Source organism: Pundamilia nyererei, unplaced genomic scaffold (genome assembly GCF_000239375.1).
Source record: "Pundamilia nyererei isolate P.nyererei 1_Seehausen unplaced genomic scaffold, PunNye1.0 scaffold00021, whole genome shotgun sequence".
Classification (NCBI taxonomy): Eukaryota; Metazoa; Chordata; class Actinopteri; order Cichliformes; family Cichlidae; genus Pundamilia; species Pundamilia nyererei.
Genome location: NW_005187422.1, coordinates 268,933 through 293,314, shown reverse-complemented (window position 1 = coordinate 293,314; position 24,382 = coordinate 268,933). Strand labels below are relative to the sequence as shown.

Sequence of the window (24,382 nt, the reverse complement as noted above, 5' to 3'; positions counted from 1 at the left end):
CATAAAACTAACGTAAAGAATATTTAACAGAGCAGGTGCCATCTTAATCTTAACTAGTATCGTTTGAGCACCAACAAAAATCTGCATTAGTGCATTAGTACTGTATTGACATGACATTTTTTAACACTTCAGAGGTACAGAATGCATTCTTCACTCATTGTAACTAAACTAGCAGAATCTCTGTGTTTATGCTAACTTTGTTTTCTCCCTCTGTTAAAAGCAACAAATCACAGACGTCTCTTGTGTGACTTGTGTTCAGATATTTCTTTTAAATTTAAGGATGCTTGAACTCGTGGCCTTAAAATGCATTGTTTTTGTGCATCTCCTCATTTCCTTTAATTGCTATTGCATGAGGGACTTCTGGAGTCTCAATGACTGCATTAACGGGAAATGAGTGAAACTGAATTCTTCATTTGTAAAACGAGAGTTAGCTCTGCAGAAATTCCAAACATAAAATAGATGTTGCCCTTTGATCATCTGACAGTATTCAAGTGTTGGGTCAAAAAGATTTCTCATAACTAAAGCAAAAAATGTGTGTCGATTAGACCTCTCGGAGTGCTTGAGGCCTAATTAAAGGGTCAGACGCTGGAGTGTTTTTCAGTTCAGTGTTTGTGGGTCATCAGTAATCTATATTCACAGTGGAAATCTATTCAGATCACCAGACCCCAGGACATCTGAATGAAGAGGTCATGCGGACGTTTAGTGAAAATATTTAGTCCTAAATGTTTTATCACTAATGTGTCAGTCCTCCAGTGTTTGCAGTAAATGACTCTAGTTCTTTCCATAACATAATCACTGAAAAGTTGTGTCAACAGGAATCTGTTCCTCATTGGTAGTGAAACAGCTACGCAGTGTGCAGACATCTCTTTTCCTTTCAGAAAGGACATCCTGAGTAAAACAAAGAGTCTGGACCACAGTTTCGCATTCAAAGCACAGACACTGGGAAATTTCCCACTTTAATTGCCAGTTTCAAAATTTGCAGTACCAAAAATGCCACATGTGTACAGTGATAGTTTTCGCTTGGTTGCTGAGGGATGCGGTCCTTTAATGCGGTGTGCTCAGACTCTGTTTGTGTGTTTATTTCCCTTCAGAATAAAGCAGAAAACACTTGCATCAACCTTGGAGAGTGGATCTGAGCTGGGTTTGGTATTCCTCTGGGAGTCTGTTTCCATATCATTTAGATAAAAGAGACTGCATTAAAACAAGCTCCAATCTGTTTAAGGGCAGGCCCTTCCCAGTTTGTGGACAAATTCCCCCTCAAAATGCATCATTCAAGACCACCTCCTTATGAATTATTTAAAGGATGGACACAAGGTTATATTCACGGGTTACCCACGCGTATCAGTGGCTACTGAACCAGGGACAGGCACAGAATAAAAGGGTAACATTTGTGGTAAAATAAATCACAGTTTCAACTGTGCATGGCTATACCAACATAAGTGTGTTCAACTTGGGTGAAACAGGCAGTTGGCGACCGTCTTGATAAGAAAGCTGGTCCACTTCAGAAGACTTTTTGCACAGTATAGCACAGCCCACCTTTTTTTTAATCTTTATTAGATATTGCTATATAATGTTGTTGTTTTGTTTTTTTACACACAGCTAATGTATATACACTCCAGTCCCAGTTAAGTCCAAAAACTAGCTGTGATGCATTACATTCAAACTCCTGCTTTCTGGGTGACACCGCTGTCCTGGCAGTTTTACTAGTTCCTCATTTGACAAGATGTTTATCTGGAGCATAACCCTGCAGGCTGTACGCGAGCCCAGTGAGTTAACAAATGACAACAAGGGGTCCCAACAGTATCTAAAGAGATAGGGTGACAAGGTGCTGTTAATTAGGCATCTGAAATGTTGCAGTATCACTAAAGTGTTAGTGAATGTTTCTTTGGTACATGCTTTGTTTATCCAAAGAAAGTCATTGCCTGTGACCATAATCCAGCCAGCGATAATGTTTGCCAACCTTGTGTAATTCGGAGAATAACTGAGGGTGTACAGATAACAGAAGAAGCAGTTTCAGTGATACTTGTTTCTATTGCTGCAAAACCCTGTCGTGGAATTATTATTATTATTTTTACTATGATTCCAACAGCAAGCGGGTCAGTAATGTTCCCATTTATTCTATAGGATCAACAGTAAAACCCACATAAATGTGTTCGGGAATAACCGGTGTCCTTAATAAAGCTTCCGGGGAGATGCATAAGCTAGAGCGGACTCACTCATTTTATGACAAATGTGGAAATTATGAAGCGGTGGATACCAGTTTTTTGGCATCATCTGATTATTTTTAAAGAAAAAGCGTTGCTGTTAATTTGAGCCAGATACAAACACATAAACTCAAAGTAATGATTCTTCATCCTAATTTTAAAATGCAAAATGCAACTGAAATATATAAAAATCAAAGATTTATTTATTCAAATAATTAATAATGAAAGAAAATCTGAATGTATACCAATTAAGTACATTTCATTTGACCTGATTTGAACTAATTTCATTACACAAGTAGAGTCAGATATTTATTATTATTTTTATTATTAATAATAGTTTATTTTGAGTGTATAGACCAGGGATGTCAACCACATACAGCCACCATGAGTAAAATTGCAGAAAAAAGTCACAATAGTTGATTCCACAGACTGTAGGAAAGTCTGTGCAATGAACTATCAGGACCTTTTTAATAGACTATAAAGTTTTTGTTCATTTATCTTTTATTTAATTTGGTGGAGTATGAATGGTAATGGGAGTGAACAGTCTTTATCAACAGGAAATCGTTGCACTCCTTCATTGATTAGAGTTTTTGTCGGGCCAATTCTGGCCCCCAGGCCTTATGTTTGACACCCCTGGTATAGACAGACACAGGCATTTGAATGTCACGTTGGTATCAGGATAGGCAAATAACCATTTTTAAACAATGTCTCTCCAACCACTTACATTTCCTGGTTTTCCCAACTGTCTGTATTCATAAGACTTCTTGAATCATAACACTGTGTATTGCTGCTCAGGTGTGCAGTTGAGATGTGGATCTTCTAGCAGACCTGAGCAGAGGAGCGCCTTCCTCCTCCCAGTTTCAGCCACATCCTCGGGCATTTAAGGGAACCTTGAACCCAACAGCTCAGTGCACAGTTCCGCTCCAGAAGTGAACACCCCCGTTTCTGTTCTTCCTCCTGCTCCTCATCATTGCCTGTTTTTCCGACTAGAATATAATTGCTGTGAGGCTGAGAAAATGAAAATAACAACAAAGCAAAGCCCTCCACCACCTTTCTTTCTATCTGTGCTGCTGCTGTCGGCTTGCCCGGGAGGTTTTTTTTTTTTTTTTGGAGATATGGAGGGGAGTGACTCTCCCTGAAATGATGCCGCTTGTGCACCTCTCTCTATCTATTCAACAATCCCTCTCCTGTAATCATTCCCCATTTCTCTGTATTTCACTCCTGAATACACACTACACCCAAATTACACATTAGGAGAGCTGCGAGGTGGTGATGTAAAGGCGGGTGCTTAAAAGCCTGAATGTTCAGAATGAGAGTCCCTGCCCGGCAAATGTGTGTAAGGTAAAGGCGGAGGGATGGACGGAAAGGGCTTGAGTTGCTATTATTATCCTCTCAGGCACAAATGGAGAGGTACATGGTGGTGGAGCTGGAAAGAAAAAAGCAACCGTGCTTCCCAAGCAGACATACCCCACAGCTTCATACCCACAATGATCAATACTCCTCAGCTCTTAAAACCCCATGTGAGTGTTTCACACATTTAGTGCCAGAAGGGTTAGAGGCATGTTAAAGACACACACTGGAGACTTCTGTGAATATGCGATGCCCTCATAACTCCTCACAAAGTAATTTCCTGCTGAATTGGTTTGATTTTTTTTTTTTTCAAATCATATCTCTATAAATTTATTTTGTGTGGGTCTGTGGCCGTACAGAGTGTATATATTGATGGCTGGATACTGCAGGTGCTCGCTCACTAGAGCGTAGCATTCATCATTAATAGAGGGGTTACCTGAGCTTCCTCTTGTACTGGGTTAATAGTGGAAAGCAACGCCCCCGCTCCAGCTAATACACATGCAGACACTAGCTGCTCACAGATCGCGTCCCCCGCAGTTTAGAAAGACAGAAATCATCCAGCTGCGGTCACCTTCACCATGGCAGCTTGGGATGAGGGGAGGAACTGGAGGAGTTGGGGGCAAAGGGGGTGGAGGGTGGGTTAGAGCGATCTGCAGGAAGTAATTATCACCTGCCCTGTGGACCGAAAACGAGCATCCTGCTGGTTCACTCAGACAGATCAGACTGAGCTCTCGGACATGGATGAGCGTCTGCATTTTAGCTCTAACATGCAGGAAAGATTTAGGAGTGTGACACAATGACAAGGAAACTGCGTCATAGGGGGAAAACCTGTAATTCAATAGAAAAATACGACTTTGATCTAGAGGGTTTTTTATTTTCAAGGTTGCATTGTGTTCCTAAGAGGCTTGTGTACTGGGTTTGTACAATGTGAGAGTACCCTTTAACCTACTTTATACTATTGTATCAGCCGTGTGCTTACTAAGCACTTCACAAAAGTGTGCTAAGCAACAAGTTGAGGTCTTCCCTCAGCAATGTTACCTGCAGAATCAGACCTGGACTAGAAATAAATGATGTCAGGACAGCATTTGATGACACTCTACACTGGACTTGGATGGAAAGCTGATATGGGGGTTGTGTGCAGGGCACAGTTATAACAGGTGTCGAGCACACCGGGAAGAAAGATGACACTCGGTGTCCTCAGGGGCAGGCGGTGGTTGTCATAGTGGCGAAGATGATCAGTGGTTTAAAATTTGTGTGGTTACATTTAAATGGTTTTCCAGAATGGACTTCTGAATATCATCAAAATTAATCGCATTACATTTTAGGCATGCCAGAAGTACCAGACATTTGGTAGTTTGTGGTATTACCAGTACAACTGCATGAGTCTCGATATCAAACCAAAATTTATCCCATGTACTTAATAATTGTAAAAAAAAAAAGTAGACTGGGTACTGTACTGTAGCGTTAGCAAGTTTAGCGTCATTAAGCTAGCTTACGCATTTAATGTTAGTCATTACAAACATTTTAGCGTATGGACTGCAGCAGCTAGGGGCAACACTAGCTGTCAATGTGGTAAAGTGTATTTCCAGATAACATAAGCAGGATAATACTTTGGATTTTGTTGAATACTGGACTGAAACTGTTAAAAAAATTTGTTAAAAAGATCTAGATTCCCGTGTTTTAGGCATTTCGTTAGACTAAAGTGTTTCCTGCCTTAAACAATGATTTGGATATTGCCATTTGTGAATCGGTTGTCAACCGCTGGCTCCAGATCACACCTGACTCTTTCTTATCAACTTGTTGGGGCAGAGCTGTCAGTGCAGCTACTTTAGTTGCATCTTCCACATGTTGGTTTTCCTGTGCTAGCGAGCACCATTCTTCTTCTTCAGTTGTACAAGGAAATACTAGAACACTTGTAGGCATATGCAGAGGTTAAAGTGGGATTTGGCAGGTGGAAGAAATCTAAAATTGGGTGTAGAAGGAAAATAATTAGTTAGAAATAAATCATATAATAATAGATTTTGCTTTTTATACAGCCGACTGAGTTCAACAAGATATAAACAGAAGATTTAAATTTCTAGTTTATAAAATTTCACTTGCAGTCGTCACCTTTGGAAATCTCTCATCTTCCTCTCTTGTCCTGTGCTTCTCTCTCAGTCACACTTTAACATTCTACCACGTAGAAAAACGTTGCTCCGTTTACATTTGCTGCTCTTCTGTTCTACTAGCATATTGCTTAAGTACTGTTACCGCAACTTTACATCTGCCCCTTGAATGCAAGGGAGGTTTTGCAGATGTAAGCAGGCTATGTCCTTATTTTCCGAGTAAACATCACCATGGCATCAGATGGAAAGGCATGAGAAATTAACTCATTTGACAGTATGAATTAACCTGCCCATCACATTTAATTGCTCATTAACTGAAGGTGTCAGAATGGCCGTATGCAGCTTCCTTCAGTTCCAGAAGAATTGCTTCCCTGGTAGAAACGCTGCAATAAAAGACAAGCAAAAAAACAATATCAATAATATACCACTGTGTTTTCAGAATTTTGGTATTGAAAAGTATTGTGCTATTTATTCAGGTAACAACTCTGATTTCATGTCATAAAGAAAAAAATTCAAACATTTGCAACATTTTCTGCCTTTATTACTTTTATCAATATTATTATTACAACTCACAAGTTATTTCAATTCAAAAGGTGACTGGGCACCAATAATTTGCACTTTGCTGACAACTTTTGCATGTTGTCTTTATCATTTTCAGTCAAGCCACAAAATTAGAGTTCAGAAAGACTCAGATCCTGTTAATGTTTCTGCTTTGATGCCCTTCGTGTTGTTTTCTTCTTGCTTCTTGCTCGCAGACCACAAAAACGGTTACATGTCATACTTAATGGTCTCTCTGGTTTTAGCTCAGTTTAGGTCTCCGCCTGCTTCACTCACTTCGTCTGATGTTTTTTGCTGTTGTTGGCATCTTGGTCAGTCTGTCATTCTGTTTGTGGGTCTCTCTGAGTTTTTTGGCAAAGTTGTTTTTTGGAAGCTGCAAATACACAGAAGGAGAGCAGCAAGTGAGGACTTTCAAGTTGTAAAAGCAAAACGATGAACTTAAGAAATTCTCAAATTTAACACAGAGGCAGGTGGTTTGTTTGTTTTATGACCTCTTTTTTTTTTCTTTTTTTTTTAAACCAAAGAGTTATTTAAACCAGTTTCAAAATGCAAATACGGATTGGTTCAGCTTTGTGCTTTGCAATGCAGCCTAGTGGACTATATTTTTCAGCTACTGCCTCATCTCTCTTCCTAATCTCAATTTTTGGATGCTTGTGTGTTTCTTTACCACAAGAACTGGGTTCTTTCTCTGTGCTTTGAGCACTTTTTCTGTCTTCATGGCAACTCCTAAGAATATTTACAGTTAAAATTTTAATTTGCTCTCATGTGGTGTGTTTTCAAGTCAATAAAATATTGAAAAGCAATGAGACATGTTTTCCATCTGCTGTGTAGCAGCTGTTTCAGAATTTGTGACCATATAAACAGTAAAAGTATTGAATTAGACATACTTGCAGCAGTAAAGCAGAAACAGATGCCCTGTTTTTTTTATATTTAGGTTCTTTGCACTACAAACTCCATGCACATATAAATCCCCATTTGACTCGCAATGAACTCAACTCCACTTCAAATCAAGGCACCTCATGAAATTGCTCTGACAATGCCAGCACCTTTGGGAGCTCTCGGCCCGCTGAGAGCGCTTGTATTCATACGACAGGATAAAAATAGAGGTATTCTACCATATTGGTGGCTTAATACTGACAGTACAGTTTTCCCATAAGACCTCCCATAAGTCTTTACTTTAAAGTGATGTCTCCGTGAGTCTCACGGGTTCTGCAGTGTGCCTGCGCAGGACAGGGGGGTAGACATGTGCACTTCACAGCTGCACATCTGTTGTGGTTTCTCAGACATGTGTTATATGGCCAGATAAGGCCATATCACTGATCTGATTATCTAGTCACTAAATTGGATTGGGAATGATAAGCCAGAGGGACTCACATGTACAGATGCAGATATCATCTGCCAGGTCTCTACTAATCGCGAACCGTGGCCACAAAATGGATTTAGACACTTCAGAACGGAAATGTTTTGATTTAACAGATGGGAACGGGAAGACTCAAAGGAATTTCTAGTGTCGATAATTTTACGTGTGCTAAGGGCACAATTTCTGTTATCAGATGAAAACCTGCCAATACATCAGAGTATCAGATCACTTACCCGGGGTGAAAATCAGATTAAGAAGCAACATTAGGAATCAAATTGAACATCCACAAATAATGTAACCACAGATACTAAGAGTAGCATTAATGCAGGCAGGCTCAGCCACAGTACCAGCAGATCACATCTGCTGACATAATTCTAATAAATTCCTCTGGGAAATTTCTTATATAGGGCACCGACAGCTGCTGTACCTCTGCAAGCTGCTTGGCAACCCACCTTCTCCTTGCAACCTAGCTCTCCCTGTTTTGCTGTATCCAGTCAGTGTGCTGGGTCTCAGATATAAATGACTGTGGAGCAAAGATTGAAATGCATTTTTCAGCCAGCTGGTGAGCTGTTTTAAATATTTGCAAATAATTGTCTGTAAAGTGTATGAAATTTGTATGAGTTGTGTCATAATTTTCCCAGAGCCATCTTTTTAAATTGTCCAAAAGTAACTGATTGACAGCTGACTAACAGCTGTATTTCTCTTTAAATTCACTCGTGACTTCTGATTTCGTGGGGTTCCAAAGCATCATATTTCAGTTTTTTGTATTTGCAAAACAGTTCTTAGTGTTTCAGATCATAATACAGATTTAGATCATAATACCCTCTCAATAACTTCACCCCGTGCATGGCCTCAAGGCTCATTACAGACTGATAGTGTCTCCTCCCCTCCCCCCGCCCTCTGCTCCGTCCCTCTTTGTTTCACTGGGATGCCTGTGGTGATGTGCACAGTGGCCATTCATGTTTTTCGTCACTTGGATATGATATTGAAAACTTCTGACACTGGCTCTTTATGCTTCTTCTAAGAAATGCCTGGGCAAATCTGTGCACCCGCAGTCCCTTGAGGCAACATTTTGTCGTGGCAGTCAGTGTTGGGCTGTTGATTCATATTGTGGCCTCTAGGCCCCCTGCACCCTTCCCCCAGCTCCTGACCTCCTCCTCTTCATAGCATCTGGGTTATTCACACACATGGTTTGTCGTGGCCTGTGGCCTCCAGCATGCCCCTAAGGGCCATCCTGTACAGCAAGAGGAGCTGGCCCCAAATCCCTAGTCACAACCCAAAAGCCGATAGGTGCATGGTGGCAGCCTGAAGCCCCGGGCCCTTGCCTCTTTCCCCGTCTTCCTTTCTTTTTCCACCCCCCACACTGCCCAAACACACACAGACACACACGCAAAGCTTTTCTGTCTCACCAATGATTGCCAAATGGAGCTCTATCACACAGTGTTAATTGGCTGTAATTAAGATGTCTTGTGGTTTCTTAAACAGATGCGGTGACAATTTCAGTCAAGATGCATAATAGATATCTCTCGCTTACGCTGCCTTGGTTGTCAAATCTGAAAGCTTTTGTCTTTAAAGGATTAGTTCTTTCTGATTTATTGATTTCAAGCCATGTGTCAGGGGGAGGTTAACAACAGTGAGAACACACAAGATGCATAACATCTGATATTCAGCGTAGCTATGCTTGCACTATTAAAGCCCTTTAAAAAGTAGGACATAGACTATGCATGACCAAAGATGGCCTTTTTAATGTTTTATGTTCCACATTTGTTCATCTGTGATGTATGATTACAAATCATGCTCTGATCGGGTGTCATGATCTCAGACAGCTGTGTCCACCTGCTAAATTTCTAACTACAACTGACAGTCGGGAAGCGTGATAAGTGTGTGTGGGTAGGGTCCTGTGAGGTGACGGTACTGTAAGTGAGAGTGCCGACCTGCGTGCGTTTGTATGTGTGTCAAGCGTACTGTCCAAAATGTCTTCCATTCAGTGTGTCAGCTGCAGTCTCTGTATGTGGCAAAGCTCGTCAGCTGCAGGCGTGTGTGGGTGACAGCTGTTTCCCTGCCCTGCTCCGGCTCTGTTCTGTTCACCGGGAGGCCTACCCCGTTTAGACTATTAATCTACCACTTACTGTACACGGTAATTGCCATCCCATGTTGAAAAGAGCCCCGGGACAAGAAACCGTGATGATCTTGGCAGCGTGGCTCCCCCTGTCATGCCCTGCCTTGTATTCTCTACAGATTCAAGCCTATTAACACGAAGCTTCAGGGATAGAATTTGGCTAAATTGTAACAACTTGCCTGTCTGTACTCTTATTACATTTTCAATCCACATGTCACAAGTGAAATAAGAGCTTTATGTGAGGAGAAATGGTGTGACATTGGCAAAAAAAAAAAAGCATGAGGAAAACCCTCCAAACAGAATAATTTACCACAAAAGGATTGCCTCCATTTGCCCCCAAGGGTTGTCTGACACCCTGTTACCCCATCTGCTGGCAATAAAGGTGCATTGCAGCGTCCGCAACAATGATCGTATTCTGTCCGAGGTGAAGTACAACAGCAGCTGGAAAAGAATGAGCCTTTAAGTGAGCACAGCCTTGTGAAAGCACATGACTAATTCAGAGTGACACACAAGTGACATCAGAGGGGGTGACGGACCATGCTGTGACCTCATGGTATTTACGGCTGCTGTGACAGTGGACGATAAGAGGGAACACAGGTGATAAATTCTCTCTGTGAAAGCATTTATTTAGCTGTCGAGTAATCACTTTACCTTGAAATGAGTGGACAGATTTGTACTTGCAAGCTTGTTTTGTGTGAGATTTCAGAAGTTAGAATGAGTGTGTCACTATGATCACCAGGAGACAAAGAAACCTATTTCAGGCATGCAGAGATCAAAGCTGGTTTTGTTGTCTTTTTATGTTGTTTTTAAGCTTCAAGCTCATTTAGATTAATGGCACCCATCTTTACAATTTTGGTTTGTGCTCATGAGTTTGCAGACACAAAAAGCAGAAGATGCGCCATTAGTCACGATTGGCCGACACCACAGAGCCCAAAATGCAAGTAACTTGGGAACATAATGGAGCAATTATGTGCTAATTAGCCACACATCCCCTCTAAGAGTTAGAGACTGGATGACTATTCAATATGAGATTTAGTATTTGAGTAGTTGTCACAAGGTGTATACAGTACTGCATCTGCCCAAAAAAGCAGTTATTTAAGATTTAACATTACTTACAGATCACACAGAGTCACAGAGTATCAGATAGATATTCTAAATATGTATCTACCCAACGGATGATATTAACTTTTATCTGGAAAAGTTCATATCAGTTAGTTCCTCTTTGAAACTTGGTATAGAGAGTAAAACTGTGTGTCTTAAAGACAGCATCTGCATGTCTATACACTGATAATTGTTTGTTTAACCAGTGTACCTAGCTAATTTATTGTTAACTCTACATAATGAATGTACCCACTACCAAATGGGTTCATTTAATTTAGCAAGAATCAAAGAGTGATCTTTTTTTTTTTTTAATGCAAGAAATTGTTTTCAGGCAGTTTAAATGCTTATTAACCAGGCAGTTTATGTGACATGCTCTAAGTGGAAAGTCAAGATGTTTACATGGCAGAAATGTGTGCCACAGATGCATAAGCCCCTGTTCATGTTTCAGAATGATGTGGACCAGAACACATCGGCCTCCTTTGCACACATGGCAAGCACGTGTGTGTTCAACAGCAGCAACAGTGTCCACCATATGTTTGGCTCTCTCGACCGCTGCCCTCCAGGCAGCTGTGGCTTTGCACGCCTGTCCGTGTTTATTATAGTTAGCTGCAACTTTACATTTAGGACAGTGAAACCTTTCACTTAGAAGTAGATCCATCTGATTCAAGTGAGATGGATTACAACATCACATGTATTTAATCCTTTCTGGACGCTTGTTTGCATTTTGATATGATTTTAAAATGAATGCAAGCAAATGAAAGTGTATCCCTGGCATGCTGTTCGGTACAGTGATGGCACATTACCAATCTTTTGTTTGCCAGGGGCTGCCAATCTGAAAAAAGCTGACTTAAATGAAGTAGGAAGGGAGCTAAAACAGACAGTAGCCTGTGCACTTCCTGCACAGAGACGGTGCATGCATAGCTGCGCACACAATGCATTTTAGATACATGGCGGCTCCTGATGGGTGCTAAGGTTGTGTTTGTTTACACACAAACCTTCACTTCCTGCCCTGCTTTTTCATTGGTAATTAATAATACACAATTTTCACTAATAGGCTCCTTCTCTCACCTCTGTCTCCACCCTTCTTCTGTGTTGTCATTGCAGATGTAGCAGACGGTTACATTGATCATGTGCATTGAAACGGCACCTTGTTGTCTGTGGCCACTTTTAAATTTCTCAGAAACTGGGATCACATAGACAAACATCAGGATATTGCTTCCATGTGAGCCGCAGCACTCCCCCATCTCTCCTTTCGTGCTGTTTTTGCTCAACCTTCTCCAAGTTGTAGGTCTGACTCAGGTGTTCAGCTCACGCGTGAAGTTCACCTATTATTTACAGCCGTATGAAAGGAAGAAACAAGGCGTGTTTGCATCAAAGCCCTCCCAAATGATTTTCCCCAGACGGTATCACTTTTAGTTTTGCCTCGTCAGTTTTGCCAGCCATGCTGATCCAAACAGGACCAATTATTTTTAGTGCTTCTGCAGAATATAGTGGGTGGGAATGTCTGGACTCCTTAGGAAATTGCTCCCCACATCCCAGACAAAGTGATGGACCATTCCCACACCCTTTCTCAGACAATGAAACTGAAATAAATGCTGAAATAAAAAAGTAATGCGAGAGATGTAGTCATTCGCTTTTGCCCAATCCCCCCCCCCTAAAAAAAAAAATTCAACATTATACTACTGTGAGCCACAGATGAACGAATGTGGGACTTTAGAGTGGCCAGCTGAGGTTTGTTCGCATGTAAGTTGTATTAGTATACAAGTGTGTTTATGTGGTGGGAGATGGAGCCTTTGCAGCAGGGGCTTTGTGGTTCTGTCCTGCCCTCCCCTGCACTCTGTGAGGCAGTGTTTTGGACCGGGGCCCAGGACCAAGCCGGAGGCACGCTGCTCTGCTCCAGCCTCTCCAGAGCGCCGACTCTCACTGACATTACATCAGCTGGGGGAGACATAGTAGACTAGTGTGTGTGTCTGTGTGTACTGGAGTGTAAGTGCTCCCTTTAAGCTTGTTGCTCTCAAGCAAAACAAAGTGGTCCGCAGATCAGCTCTTCTACTCATTCTGAAAGTGCAAGGTGTCACCAGTAGAAGAAGAAAGAAAGGTGGCCAGCGGAGAGCAAGAGCATTCGGACATGGCTGTGCGTATCATACGTGGGATGGAGGATCTGGTGGCATCGGGTAGCCAGCTTGTCTGGAGCCTGGCACATCAGACACTGAGGAGCTGGTACAATCGTGGGCTGATGCCATGCAGACGCTTCCTAGAAGCCTGGTTCAGGATTGGGAAATGCTACCAGGTATGAGGGCATTAGTGTAAATATCTCAAGTGGGAGGAAGTCAGATAAAGCTGATTTTACTAGCTGCCTGGGCAGCACTTGTGATTAATTACTGTATTGGATTTTTATGGCCAAACTTTCCTCTGACTGAAGTGAGTCAGTGCTTTTTCCTCATCTGGCTCATTAGTGCATGCATGTGTTTATTTGTGTGAACGTGAGGAGGCACAGGCTGCCTCATGCTGAGTCACAAAATCTGTTTTTTTAACAAGGGTCCCTCTCCCAGGACACGTGGTAATCATTTGGAAAGCAGCGTGACCGGCCGTTTGATCTCAGCGTCCGGGTAACAAGGGGCACTTCCAAAGTTTTCTTTGAAATGCGTGGTTCCTGGAACACCTGAGCGCTGTCTGCGTGGTTTACGTATCTTACTTTCATGGACGTCATCTGGGCAGACTCAGGTTTCTCTCTCGGGTTTTGCTCTTTCCCTGCATGCTATCATGTGAAGGTAAAGTTCATTTGTGTCTTTGAAAGAGCAAACAGAAAACCTGACACTGACTTCTTTGAAAAGGAGTTCTGAAAAAAGACAGGTATCACATCCCTTTAATTTTAAAGCAGCGCTATTTTCATTTTCATAGTACTTGAAATTGACTTCCTCAACCCCCAAAATGCACATAATACAACAATTAAATGTAAGCATTCCTCTATGTCACTGAAAAGTTTGTTTCCTAGAATTAATCTCTGAAGCATCAAAGTGGGCCTGTCTGTGTAGCTTTCAGTCTGTATTATTTGTTTAACCTCTTCATATATTTATAATATTATAATTTTGTTTTCCTTTTGTATAACCACTACTTATCCATGTCAATACAGCCTGTATTATTTGAATGAACTGATAACTAGATTGGGAAACCATGGGTTAATTTAGTGAGGTGATAACCTGATTTTAGTCATCATAAAGAACGATACAAGACCTTGTTTCTGCTGTGCACATTATTTTACGGAGGACAGGATACCGTTATAGACACTTTTAACAAATAATTAAACATTGACATGGAGAGTAAAAACTTATGGATGAGAGGCTTTGTGTCCCACACAGTTTTAGATAGTGAGCTCACTTTAACGACTGGCTGGGAGTTTAAAATCGGACCATTATCTAAAGACCTTTGTCCCTTTCTTTCTGTTTTGATGTCCCCGGCTTACAACAATACAGCATTGATAGATAGGCTCTTGGAAGGACTGTGGCTTGGACAGCAACAACTCATAAAAGGGTTGCTATAGTGATTAATCCCTGTTTAAACAATGGACATTACTGTCATCTACTATAATTCTTATCAAGGCAAATCTTGTTATGTGTGGAGTTCAGGAGAGTCCTAAATGCTCTCCTGTGGCTAAGAGGTAATATAACAATATCAGCTTTAATACGACTTACCAAAACTGTTGCAAGACACAGTTCAAACATAAACCAGCAGAAGGTCAAACAGCACAACACCAAATCAGAAAGGCAACCGTACAGGTGGCCAGTAAACAGATAAACTGATGACTAACAAAGGGAGGACAGGAGTCTAAATACACAGGGAATTAATGAGACTCTGGTCAACACAATCAAGAGGCATGTGACAATAACAAGGCTAGAAAAAAACCCCCCAACAACAACAAAAAGAGGGAGTAAAAACGTGACATGACGCACACGAAAAGATAAGAAAGAAACACTGACAGACACAGACAAGAAAGCCCAGGAGACACAAGACAAAAGAGAGCAAGACACAAAGAAGTATGAAAAGAGAACCACATAATGGGCAGACCACAACAAAGCTGCCAAAGATGTGTTTCTCATACAGTCGAGCTGCTGTGATTCTTTATGTTTGTCTTTGGCAGAGATTCAGAGGCTTAAACCTTTGGACACGTGCACTGTAGACTGAGGAGGTCGTTTTAAAATCTGGAACTTTACAGCTTTCAGCAAAATTATGGCACAATAAAAAGTTAGCATGACCGTACACACAACTGAACACACACATCCAGCTGTCTCTGGAAGCGTAAGTCTTACTGAGGTTTTGGGTGTTGAAAAACAGCAGCTTGGAACAGCAGCCTGTGCTGTATAAAAGTGAAATGACTGCTCTGTTGTGGTGCTGAGAACGATATGTCCTAGTACATTTAAGGTTAACACAGTGCCAGAAGACGTCTTCCCTCCCTGTGGTCTCCCTGAACAGAGGTCAGTGTGACCCTCAGTTACCTCCAAAGAGGCCAAATCCCAAAAGTTGTCACCTCAAGTAGGGTAAAGACCCTGCAATGACAGAGGAAAAAAACCCCAACAATCAGACAACCCCTATGAGCAAGCACTTGGAGACAGTGTGAAGAAAAAAACTCCATTTTAACAGGAAGAAACCTCCAGCAGAACCAGGCTCAGGGAGGGGCAGTCATGTCCTGCGACTTGTTGGGGGTGAGTGGAGGAAGGCAGAACAAAGGACACTGTGCGAGAAAGCCAGACTTTCAAAATAAAAGATGAAATAGCATAGTGGTGTGTAAACACGTGGAGAGTTCCAATGATGGAGAAATGCTCAGTGGGTCATAGCAAGCACACAGCAGCTGGGGCCTATTACATCTTAACTAAATGATCACCTGATCCAGCCCCAATGAGAAGCTTTAACATTATCACTATAAGCTTTCTTATATGTTGAGATTGTGTTTGCTGGTGCTTCTTCCCTCTAGTGTGTTTCACAGGCTCAGTCTACTACATGATATTACAAAAACCACTTTGGGCCGGTCAAACTAAGAGGGAATGAAGTTTTTGAAAGATGAAATAACATTGAACCATGCCAATGTTTCAGCTGTGCTTGTAGTCGAACTTCCTTTTGACAGTACCAAGCTAGCTGCTTCCCATTGTTTCCCATCATCATGCCAAGCTAAGCTAACAGCTGCTCATGGCAGCCTTATATGCAGCTACTCTACAGACAGGAGTGTTTGAATAAAGCCTGCAAATATGAAGTGTGTTCATAGTACATTGTAGCAGACCGATGCCTCCACTAGCAAGGAATAATATATGTTAACACAAGGAAATGAATATAAGCAGTGTCGCTGCATTCCTCAGTGCTACATAGAAATCCCTTTTCTGTATTAATGGCACTTGGAGTGTGCATGTCTCAAATGATCAGAACCAGATCAAAGTGTTGGTGGCAGCTTAAAAAATTAAGTTATAAGTTATCACAAGACAATAATGTTTACGGTGCTCTGCAGTGAAAGACAGTTCTGCTGACTGCAACATAATGAGTCTTACAAACCATTCATCATAAACAATAGACTGGGAATTCAATTAAACTCTGGAGGAGGACATCATTGTCTTTCACTGCTCTTTCTTTACAGCAGAGGAAAAAGTGGGATGACGACATCTTAAATGTTTTCATAGGACTAGTGTTGATGCAGAGGAAGGATATGTGGGTGAAAAGGACACACCAGCAGACAGGATATGGGATCCTGTCTGGCGGCAAAAGAATCTCCATGTCTTTTTCTGAGATTCACTGTGGCCTTATAAAAAGCAGACCTGTGGCCAAAGTGTTGCCAGTGGACTTTTAAACAATAGTTTTCAGACATGTAAAGAGAATGATCTTGTGAAGACTTTGATCTTTGGGAGCGTGGGTCCCAAATTGGTGCTTAGCTTGTGGATTTTCTTACCTATTCACTCCTTCATCACAAAGCCAATCGTGACACTGAAGAGGACCTGAAAAGAGGCCTGAAACAGTGGAGGCACAGCTTTGAGCTGAGACGCACAGGTGGATGTGGAGACAGTGAGGTGTTCTGGTGTTGTTTTACAGGAGTTGTCTTTGTTTCTCCCCTCTAGATGACAGAGGGCCGCCTGTGCCAAGTTCACCTCCTTGATGACCGAAAGCTGGAGCTGCTGGTTCAGGTACGTCACCCTTTTAATTTATTTCACATTGTATTTATGGTGTTTTATGTTTAAAAAAAATAATAGTAGTAGTTTAAACTGAGCTCCTGCATATTATTTAAAACTTTACAGCCCAAGCTTTTGTCCCGTGAACTGCTAGATCTGGTAGCATCACATTTTAATCTGAAGGAGAAAGAGTACTTTGGATTGTGCTTCATAGATGACACGTAAGTACATTTCCACATGTGTACACTTTAATGCAAAAGTGCACTTGAGGAAAATTTACTTTAACAATAAAAGGGAAATAATTGAAAAATAGCTGTATTGCAAAAATGATTTTCTTTTTTTTCTTTTGCAATTAATCCCTGCTCAGTGGCCAGAGTAACTGGCTCCAGCTAGATCGTAAAGTCCTCGATCATTACTTCTCCAAGACTTCGGGGCCTTTGGAGCTCAAGTTCCTTGTGAGGTGAGTGAGTGTTTTACTGGAAGCATCAGCCTATCATGTCTTATTGTTCTACACACTATAATAATGAGAGCCCCGTTTTGAAGCAACATCCACTGTTTCGTCATGACCAGCAGGTGGCAGTAATGGAACATGGTTTAAATCCAGCTGTATGTCTTCCAAACAGCATTACTGTGTTGAACATGATGATGTGCTTAATGCTCAAACACTGGCTGACTTGCACTGGCAATCTGTTTCTAGTAAGCCTTACTGACCCAAAATAAACTTTTCACAGGTTTTACATTGAGAAGATCACCCTCTTGAAAGACAACACAACAGTGGAGCTGTTCTTCCTAAATGCTAAATCTCTAGTGTTTAATGTAAGTGTTTGCGAGCAAAATGTGTTTTATATAATATATATGAGCAAAGAAAATCAGCTCACAGCAGGCTATGTGAAGTTGTTACATCTGAAGCAAAATATTTTAAAAATTATTATTATTTTTAATATTTTGTATAAGGGTATCCAAAACTGGCATTTTAATAAATTGCACACAATAGCTGATTGCATTATGGGAAGGTGCATAACAGCTCTGGGTAATTTAATTTTGAGTAAATATTAAGAAAAAAAATCTACATGATGCACATTTTAAAAATAAAACATGCACTTTTCTACAGAATTAATATTGCCCATTTTGATTCCCTATTGTTTTAGCATGACAAATCACAAATTCCCATCATTTTGCTTCAGATGTAACAACTTCCCATAGCCTGCTATGCGCTGATTTCCTTTGCTCATGGTTCTTTACACTGAATTGTTGTGCCTACGTAATATTTATTCATAATATACTGTTATATCTCTCAGTAGGCCCTCTACCACCGCTCAAGAGCAGAATGCTGCTTTCAGTGGCAATTGGAAACCACCTAGTGTTGTTCTAATTTACTAACGGTGTTATCAAAGTCGAATGTTAATGTTTAGGGTACATTCAAACAGAACAAAAGGTTTCAACACAGAAATGAAAAACTCAGAGCTCCGGAGTCACTTTTGTATTTTAGTTAAATTATTTATAAAAAAAAATTAAGCAAAATTATTGTGCTACTTGCTGACAAGAGTTAATAAACGTTAATAGATACTGGTGTTTGATTATTTTTAATCATTTTGAAATAAACTTAAATGTGTGAAGTTCTGCGCAAATTTGCTAAAAGAGGACAGGGGAACGTGGGGTATACGAGGAGCACATGAAGGCAGCACGTGATCAAACGTTGCGGTTGCCGTTTTTTCTTTTCGCGGGGAGAGCAGACTGATCTCCATGGGAGACGCAGACTGTTGAACCTGCTTTCGGACCGTACCACTTTGCCGAGGGGGCAGCAACTTCAGTCAGGGCATTAACCCAGGCTCTCTCTGCACTCCGGTGTGTGCGTTAAGTTTTAACGAGTAAACGACAGGATAAATTCGGGGACTGAAAAACATGTTAAATCCTCTTCACGGGCAGTTTTTTTTTTTTTTTGTAACACGGGGTTGACTTTGCGAGAGTGGTTCAGTCGGTAACGGTGGGACCGAGGTACGGGACGGGAAGGTTTTTCTCTCAAGTCAAGTGTTTCAAACGGGCTACACATTGTCTTTTTAAATACCCTTGCCAATTTTTTCTTCTTCTTCTTCTTCTTCTTCTTTTTTTAACAACAGGAGACCATTGAAGTGGAGAGTGAAAATGTGTTCAAGTTAGCCGCGTTCGCATTGCAGGTAAGAAAGATTTTGTCGCAGCCTTTCCAGGCTAAAGTGTTGTCACTCAGCCCAAACGAGGACGCTCGGTGGACTCGCAACATTTGAAAATAGTTGTCTCTTGAGGGGGTGGGGGGGCTACAGTCGGAGCTGTTGTTAACCAAACTGTGCCTTTTTATATCAACAGTGACGTCTAAAATCACCTTATGCTTCGACTACATGCTTGCTTTTAGCTATTAGCTATTGAAATGAATGAAATTCAAAATTAAACGTGTTGATGTTTACTATGTAATGTTGCCTTTGTAGGGACTGACCTCTGCGGTAATGTTAGCTACTAGCACAGTTTATTAAGTCTTGACTTTTCTAGCAATATTTTCACTAATTTCTTTGTTTTCCCATTTTTAGGAGGCCAAAGGAGATTACAGCAGGTAAGAACCCCTTGAAATATTGCCTGGCTCAAAGGTCTTTATTACATCAAGTTGATTTTCATTCAAAACAGTACTATCTGTTGAAGTTTAGAAAGATGTTTTGATGTATTGGATAAACGGATTTCCATACACATTTTTATAAGTTAAGTTATGCACTTGAATGCAGGCTTTGCATAATCTATAAAGTATTTGTTCCTGTCATCTATAAAGGAAGCAGAGTTTGCCAAGTTCATTGGTCAGTTCTGTTTGTTTAAACGATGGCTGTCTGTTAATGTACAACTTGCTGGCTCAGATTTTGTATTATGGTGGACTTATCTGAGTTAATAATTTTGTTTTTTCTTTTCTTTTTTTTTTCTGTTTGCTCCTGTGGCATTTACCTGAACCTCATGTGGCTTGGCATTATCCACATAGTGCTTTCAAAGACAGATTTACTATTAATTCCTGCCTTTGCGTATGCAATTGCAATGATGCAATGTGTTTGTGCTCTAAACATATGGAACACTTTACAGATTTACTTTTTGGCATGTAGTGATGGCGTCATCTATTAATAAATGTCACGTACCCTAACAAACATGGCCTGAATGACACATGTACAAACATGGGACGTAGTGTACACGATTGGGTCGATGACACTGGTGGGAGATTCTGTTCCAGAGCTCAATAATCTGTTCACTAGTTGTGATAATGCTTTCATAGTCAACTTGCTCTCAGAAGCCTGCCTAGTGATAAAGTGTGGGGGGGGGGGGGGGGTTTTTTTTTTTTTTTTTTTTTTTTTTTTTTTTTTTTCCCCCCTCCAGTCATAGAAGTGAAGGACATTTGCTGCCACTAGTAAACACTGGCCTGTCTGATTGAATGAGCAAGCAGCTTGAAGCAGCCTGAACCTGCATGTGTTGTCTCTTTGCTTTGCCTCTAAAGGCCTCTCCGTCCATTGTGCAGAAACAAAGATTTGTGCTTTGTAAGGCGAGTGCGCTTGTGTTGTTTGAATGGCGATATATATGCAATGCTGAAAATGCAGTTCAACCTCTTGTCAAACCTTTGCCTTTGTTCTCCTGCAGAAAAAAAGGGAAAAACACAACTTGGCTGCATCTGCTTGTGCTCATTAACTTGCTCCATTTTCTTACAAGCGCGACTGACCTGATAAATATTAATTACCATTTATTATAGCTTCAATGCAGATTTATTCCTCTTGTGTTTCATTTCAGTGTGTTTTGATTTCAGGCTTGTTATATCCTTAAAGTGTAACATGCACTTTACTGTCTGAACTTTCAGTTCATGTGGGTGTAGGGATGGGCTGTACTTTGCCCTGACTCTGAAAGCACAATAAAAGAAAACTGGCCAACAAATCTTGAAGAATCAGAGAGGATGATGGGAAGTTTCCAAATCAAACAGTTCTGTTTTAGTTTTTTGGGAGTTTCGTTAGTCTGTATTTGCAGGGATATCTACTTGCATTGTGGTTGCTAGATTTTAGGCTGTAAAACACAATAGATTTTGTTTACTTTACACATTAATAAATAGAATGGATTTCCCTCAGTGGCAAAATACTTTTTTCCTTGTCTGACTTGATCATAGCACCCCCATCCCATTTATCTACCACTATTATTGTCCTGGTGCATCCCCCACTTCTCTGTGGAAGTATTTCTCATCCCTGTCAGTGATCTCCTTTATTTCTACTCCTGTGAGAGAATAGGCCAAGTAAATCCCCTCAGGAAGCATATGAATGTGCCTCCCATATACTGTATCAGCGAAGGGTCCTGGAGCAGTAAAGATTAGCTGCGGAGGAGTCAGGGAGCCCTCCGCATACAGACACAGCTGCCTTAAGAGGGATGAGCCAGACCCACTGTCCAATTGCAGACAACTTGGCGTCAGGAGGACTCACTGTAGTCATGCTTTTGTTTTGGTGTGGGATGGCCCCCTGCTGTGATTTGAATTAATGCGCCATCAGGTCTCCCATTGTGTTCTGTGTTAGAATTCCTTTTCCTGTGCAGTATTGCATACTGATTCACACTTTATTGCTGTCCTCTCCGCACCTGCAGGTATAATTCACAGCAACAAGTTTCAGCAGTTCTCTGGGGTTTGGTGGAAGCATTGGAAATCACTGAACTGATTGATGGCTTTAATTATGCCTTACAGTTTAAAGAGCGGCTGGGGATTTTTTTTTCTTTCTTTTGAGTAATTGTAATTACCTTCAAACGTAATCTTCAGACATTTGTCTATTCATCTGTTGATGATTTCGAGTTAACTTGAGTGTCTGTTTAGTTCAAAATGTGCGGCGCATAAACCGGCATTACACGCAGACAGTTTTGGTCTTCAGTTCTATTTGCAGGTGTACCCTGTAGTTAGTGGTCGATTCACAGCAACCAGCTCTCTCATTGTGCTCTCTTCCAAACTCGCCATGTCTCAGCCCTGTGGAACAGCTGACACATGAGCATTATCGCTCCCACACTGGGTAGGCTGCTCTGGGTTGGGCTGCACTGGGTGTAGGAATTGCCCCCACGCTGCATTCTGCGGGAAGATAACAGACATAGTAATGAATTCCAGATTGCTGACACGGCAGTGCGGCTGCAGAGTAGATCACCTCGACAACACCAGGCCCCAGCTCCCCATAAAATGTATGCCATCAAACACACAGCTAAGTGCCGTGGCAGCAAAACCCAGTCAACCTAGGAGAGGTAACTACAGGGGAGAATGAGTCAGGAGCCTCTGTCCTTGTGGTGGTTCACTCTTTTCCTTTGGTTTAGGGAGCATGTTCGCATAGCTGGATCGTTAGGGTTCCGTCTTACCGTTTGATTCCATTACTCTCTGAAGAAGATGAGCTAAAGTGATGACCACAAAGTCAGCTTGAGGTTAAATGGTTATGATCTTAAAGTCATTCAATACTTATTTTCAAGGTTATTGTAATTTAGTTAGATAGCACAAGAGCTGAGGATGTTCTAATAGCTTTATATTAAATATGGTGTGATCTACATATTAATATTATAGGCCTGTCTGAGAAGACATGGATTGTTTTGTAATAGGACTGGCCCATACAGTACTTTTCAACACAGGCAGAGGCTGCCAAGTGCTTGTGAATGGCTTTTGTTCAGGTCTCCAGTGGACTGGCCCGCCAAGCCTGAGCCGTTTTTGTCTGACAGAAACTGTAGACCCAGTGCTCCCATCTACAAGAGGCTGCAGTGACTCATGGTTCAGTATCAGAGACCTTGACAGTCAGTAACACCACAGTTCTGTACAGATAAAGTGATTACAACAGTTGGTTGGTTTGTGCATGAGAACACTCCTTCTTTGGCTTACCCGTGAAGAGGAATCGATATACTATTATTTACATGCAGTAAATTACATAACTGAAGTGGCTTACTGCGGAGAACCTGCATAGAACGGCTTTGATATTTTTTAAGAGATTATTTTTCTCCAAGCCCTTTGTGACTTAAAAGCTCTGCATGTGCTGCGCAAATGAAGTCTGGCAAGACATGAATAAAGCCCAAGTTTTGTCTTGGCGGGACGTTATACTCTTTCTACCTCAGATAAGAAAGATGAAAACAATATCCTGACAGTGCACCTTTTCTAAAGATCTACAAGGGTGAGTTATTGCTGCCATGCCTTAAGATTGAAATCCAAAACACACTGTGAAAGTCCGAACATGTGGAGAAATGTTCTCGACACATTTTTAGACTTTGGGTTGAGATTTTTGCGTAAACACTGAAATTTTCTTTACTCATGGTCAACACAGGCCACTTACTTTAAGGCCAAAACAGGATACCTTGGACTTCTAAGCATGATTCCCATGTATAGGAAGTCTTGTACACTATTGTGTGTTAACAGGCAATAATCGGTGCAGTTTTGGTGCTTTACTGTCACACTGCCAGCAATAAAGGATAGCACAATAACTTTTTCTGTTACTGTAAATTAACAGAATTTTTTTTCCCCCACTCCAGTGCTGAAACTGCTACATCAGACCTGAAACAGCTACCAGTCCTGCCCACCAGAGTATTAAGGGAACACCCGTCTCTCAACTACTGGTAAGATATCTGAGATCTTGTGGTCTGAGAAAACCACAAAATGCACGAGGATAATGAATGATTAAGTAGTTTCGGATTAGCACCAAAGAAACTTTTAGCCAACACCACAGCCCCTTTCTTCACGACTCTAACAAATCTGCTCACTGGTCAGCAACGCCTGGTTGAACACAGCAGTTAACTCTTCTGATGAGCTTTTTTAGGTGTCAAGGTTGAATGCAGACCTAGTCTCTTATTGTCAGAAGCTTTTTCCTCTGACAGTGTGACTCGTTAGCGTCTGGGTCGTGTTAATTACGTTTGCTCATTAGTCCTGGAGAGCACTGGGAGGTGCTGACAGCCACAGACTGTCTGAAAGATCACTGTCTGCCTCTTCAATCCACTTTGCTCTTGCTTATCTTGGTCATCTGAGGCTGCTACAGTCTCTGAAGCTGATACAGCAGTTTAATATCCTAATTACAATTACATTGTTATGGTGCTTGGGTGACCACATGTACACGTCTGTCGTTCTCGCTTTCTCTGTGTGTTAAGTTTCAGTATGTTTGCAGTGTGGCTGTTAAGAAATGATTACAATGGGATGTAAATGTGAGGCGTTTGCAGGAGAGGTAGACGAGAGCCATTAGCAAGCCAGTAGGGCAGACTGCATTTTCTGCATGAGCAGTCAGAAAGTGTGTTGGAGAAATGGCCCTCGCACAGCAATCCCTCTGTGGCTTCAATATGCTACACTTGATGGATTATTCATTAAATGTTTTATCTATCCATTTACAGTGAGGAAAAAGTGATTGAACATTACAAGAAGCTGATAGGACTGACCAGAGGGCAAGCCATTGTTCAGTAAGTCATGAAAACAA

At 41.3% G+C, this 24,382-nt stretch overlaps 1 protein-coding gene across 5 annotated transcripts in view; it reads left to right on the top strand.

Moving 5' to 3' along the window:
- frmd4ba (FERM domain containing 4Ba) overlaps positions 1-24,382 on the top strand; it is a 41,286-nt gene that overhangs the window by 1,850 nt on the left and 15,054 nt on the right. For 2 of the 5 annotated variants that reach the window (XM_013909231.1, XM_013909230.1), the window contains exons 1-9: positions 12,804-13,087; positions 16,893-16,958; positions 17,070-17,164; positions 17,311-17,403; positions 17,675-17,759; positions 19,061-19,117; positions 19,502-19,524; positions 23,454-23,537; positions 24,300-24,365. In XM_013909231.1, the coding sequence (XP_013764685.1) occupies positions 12,926-13,087; positions 16,893-16,958; positions 17,070-17,164; positions 17,311-17,403; positions 17,675-17,759; positions 19,061-19,117; positions 19,502-19,524; positions 23,454-23,537; positions 24,300-24,365 (731 nt within the window). In that variant the 5' untranslated portion in view covers positions 12,804-12,925. Of the gene's footprint in view, positions 1-12,803; positions 13,088-16,892; positions 16,959-17,069; positions 17,165-17,310; positions 17,404-17,674; positions 17,760-19,060; positions 19,118-19,501; positions 19,525-23,453; positions 23,538-24,299; positions 24,366-24,382 lie in introns of those variants that run through there. The other 3 variants (XM_013909232.1, XM_013909234.1, XM_013909233.1) reach the window with 3 other exon arrangements.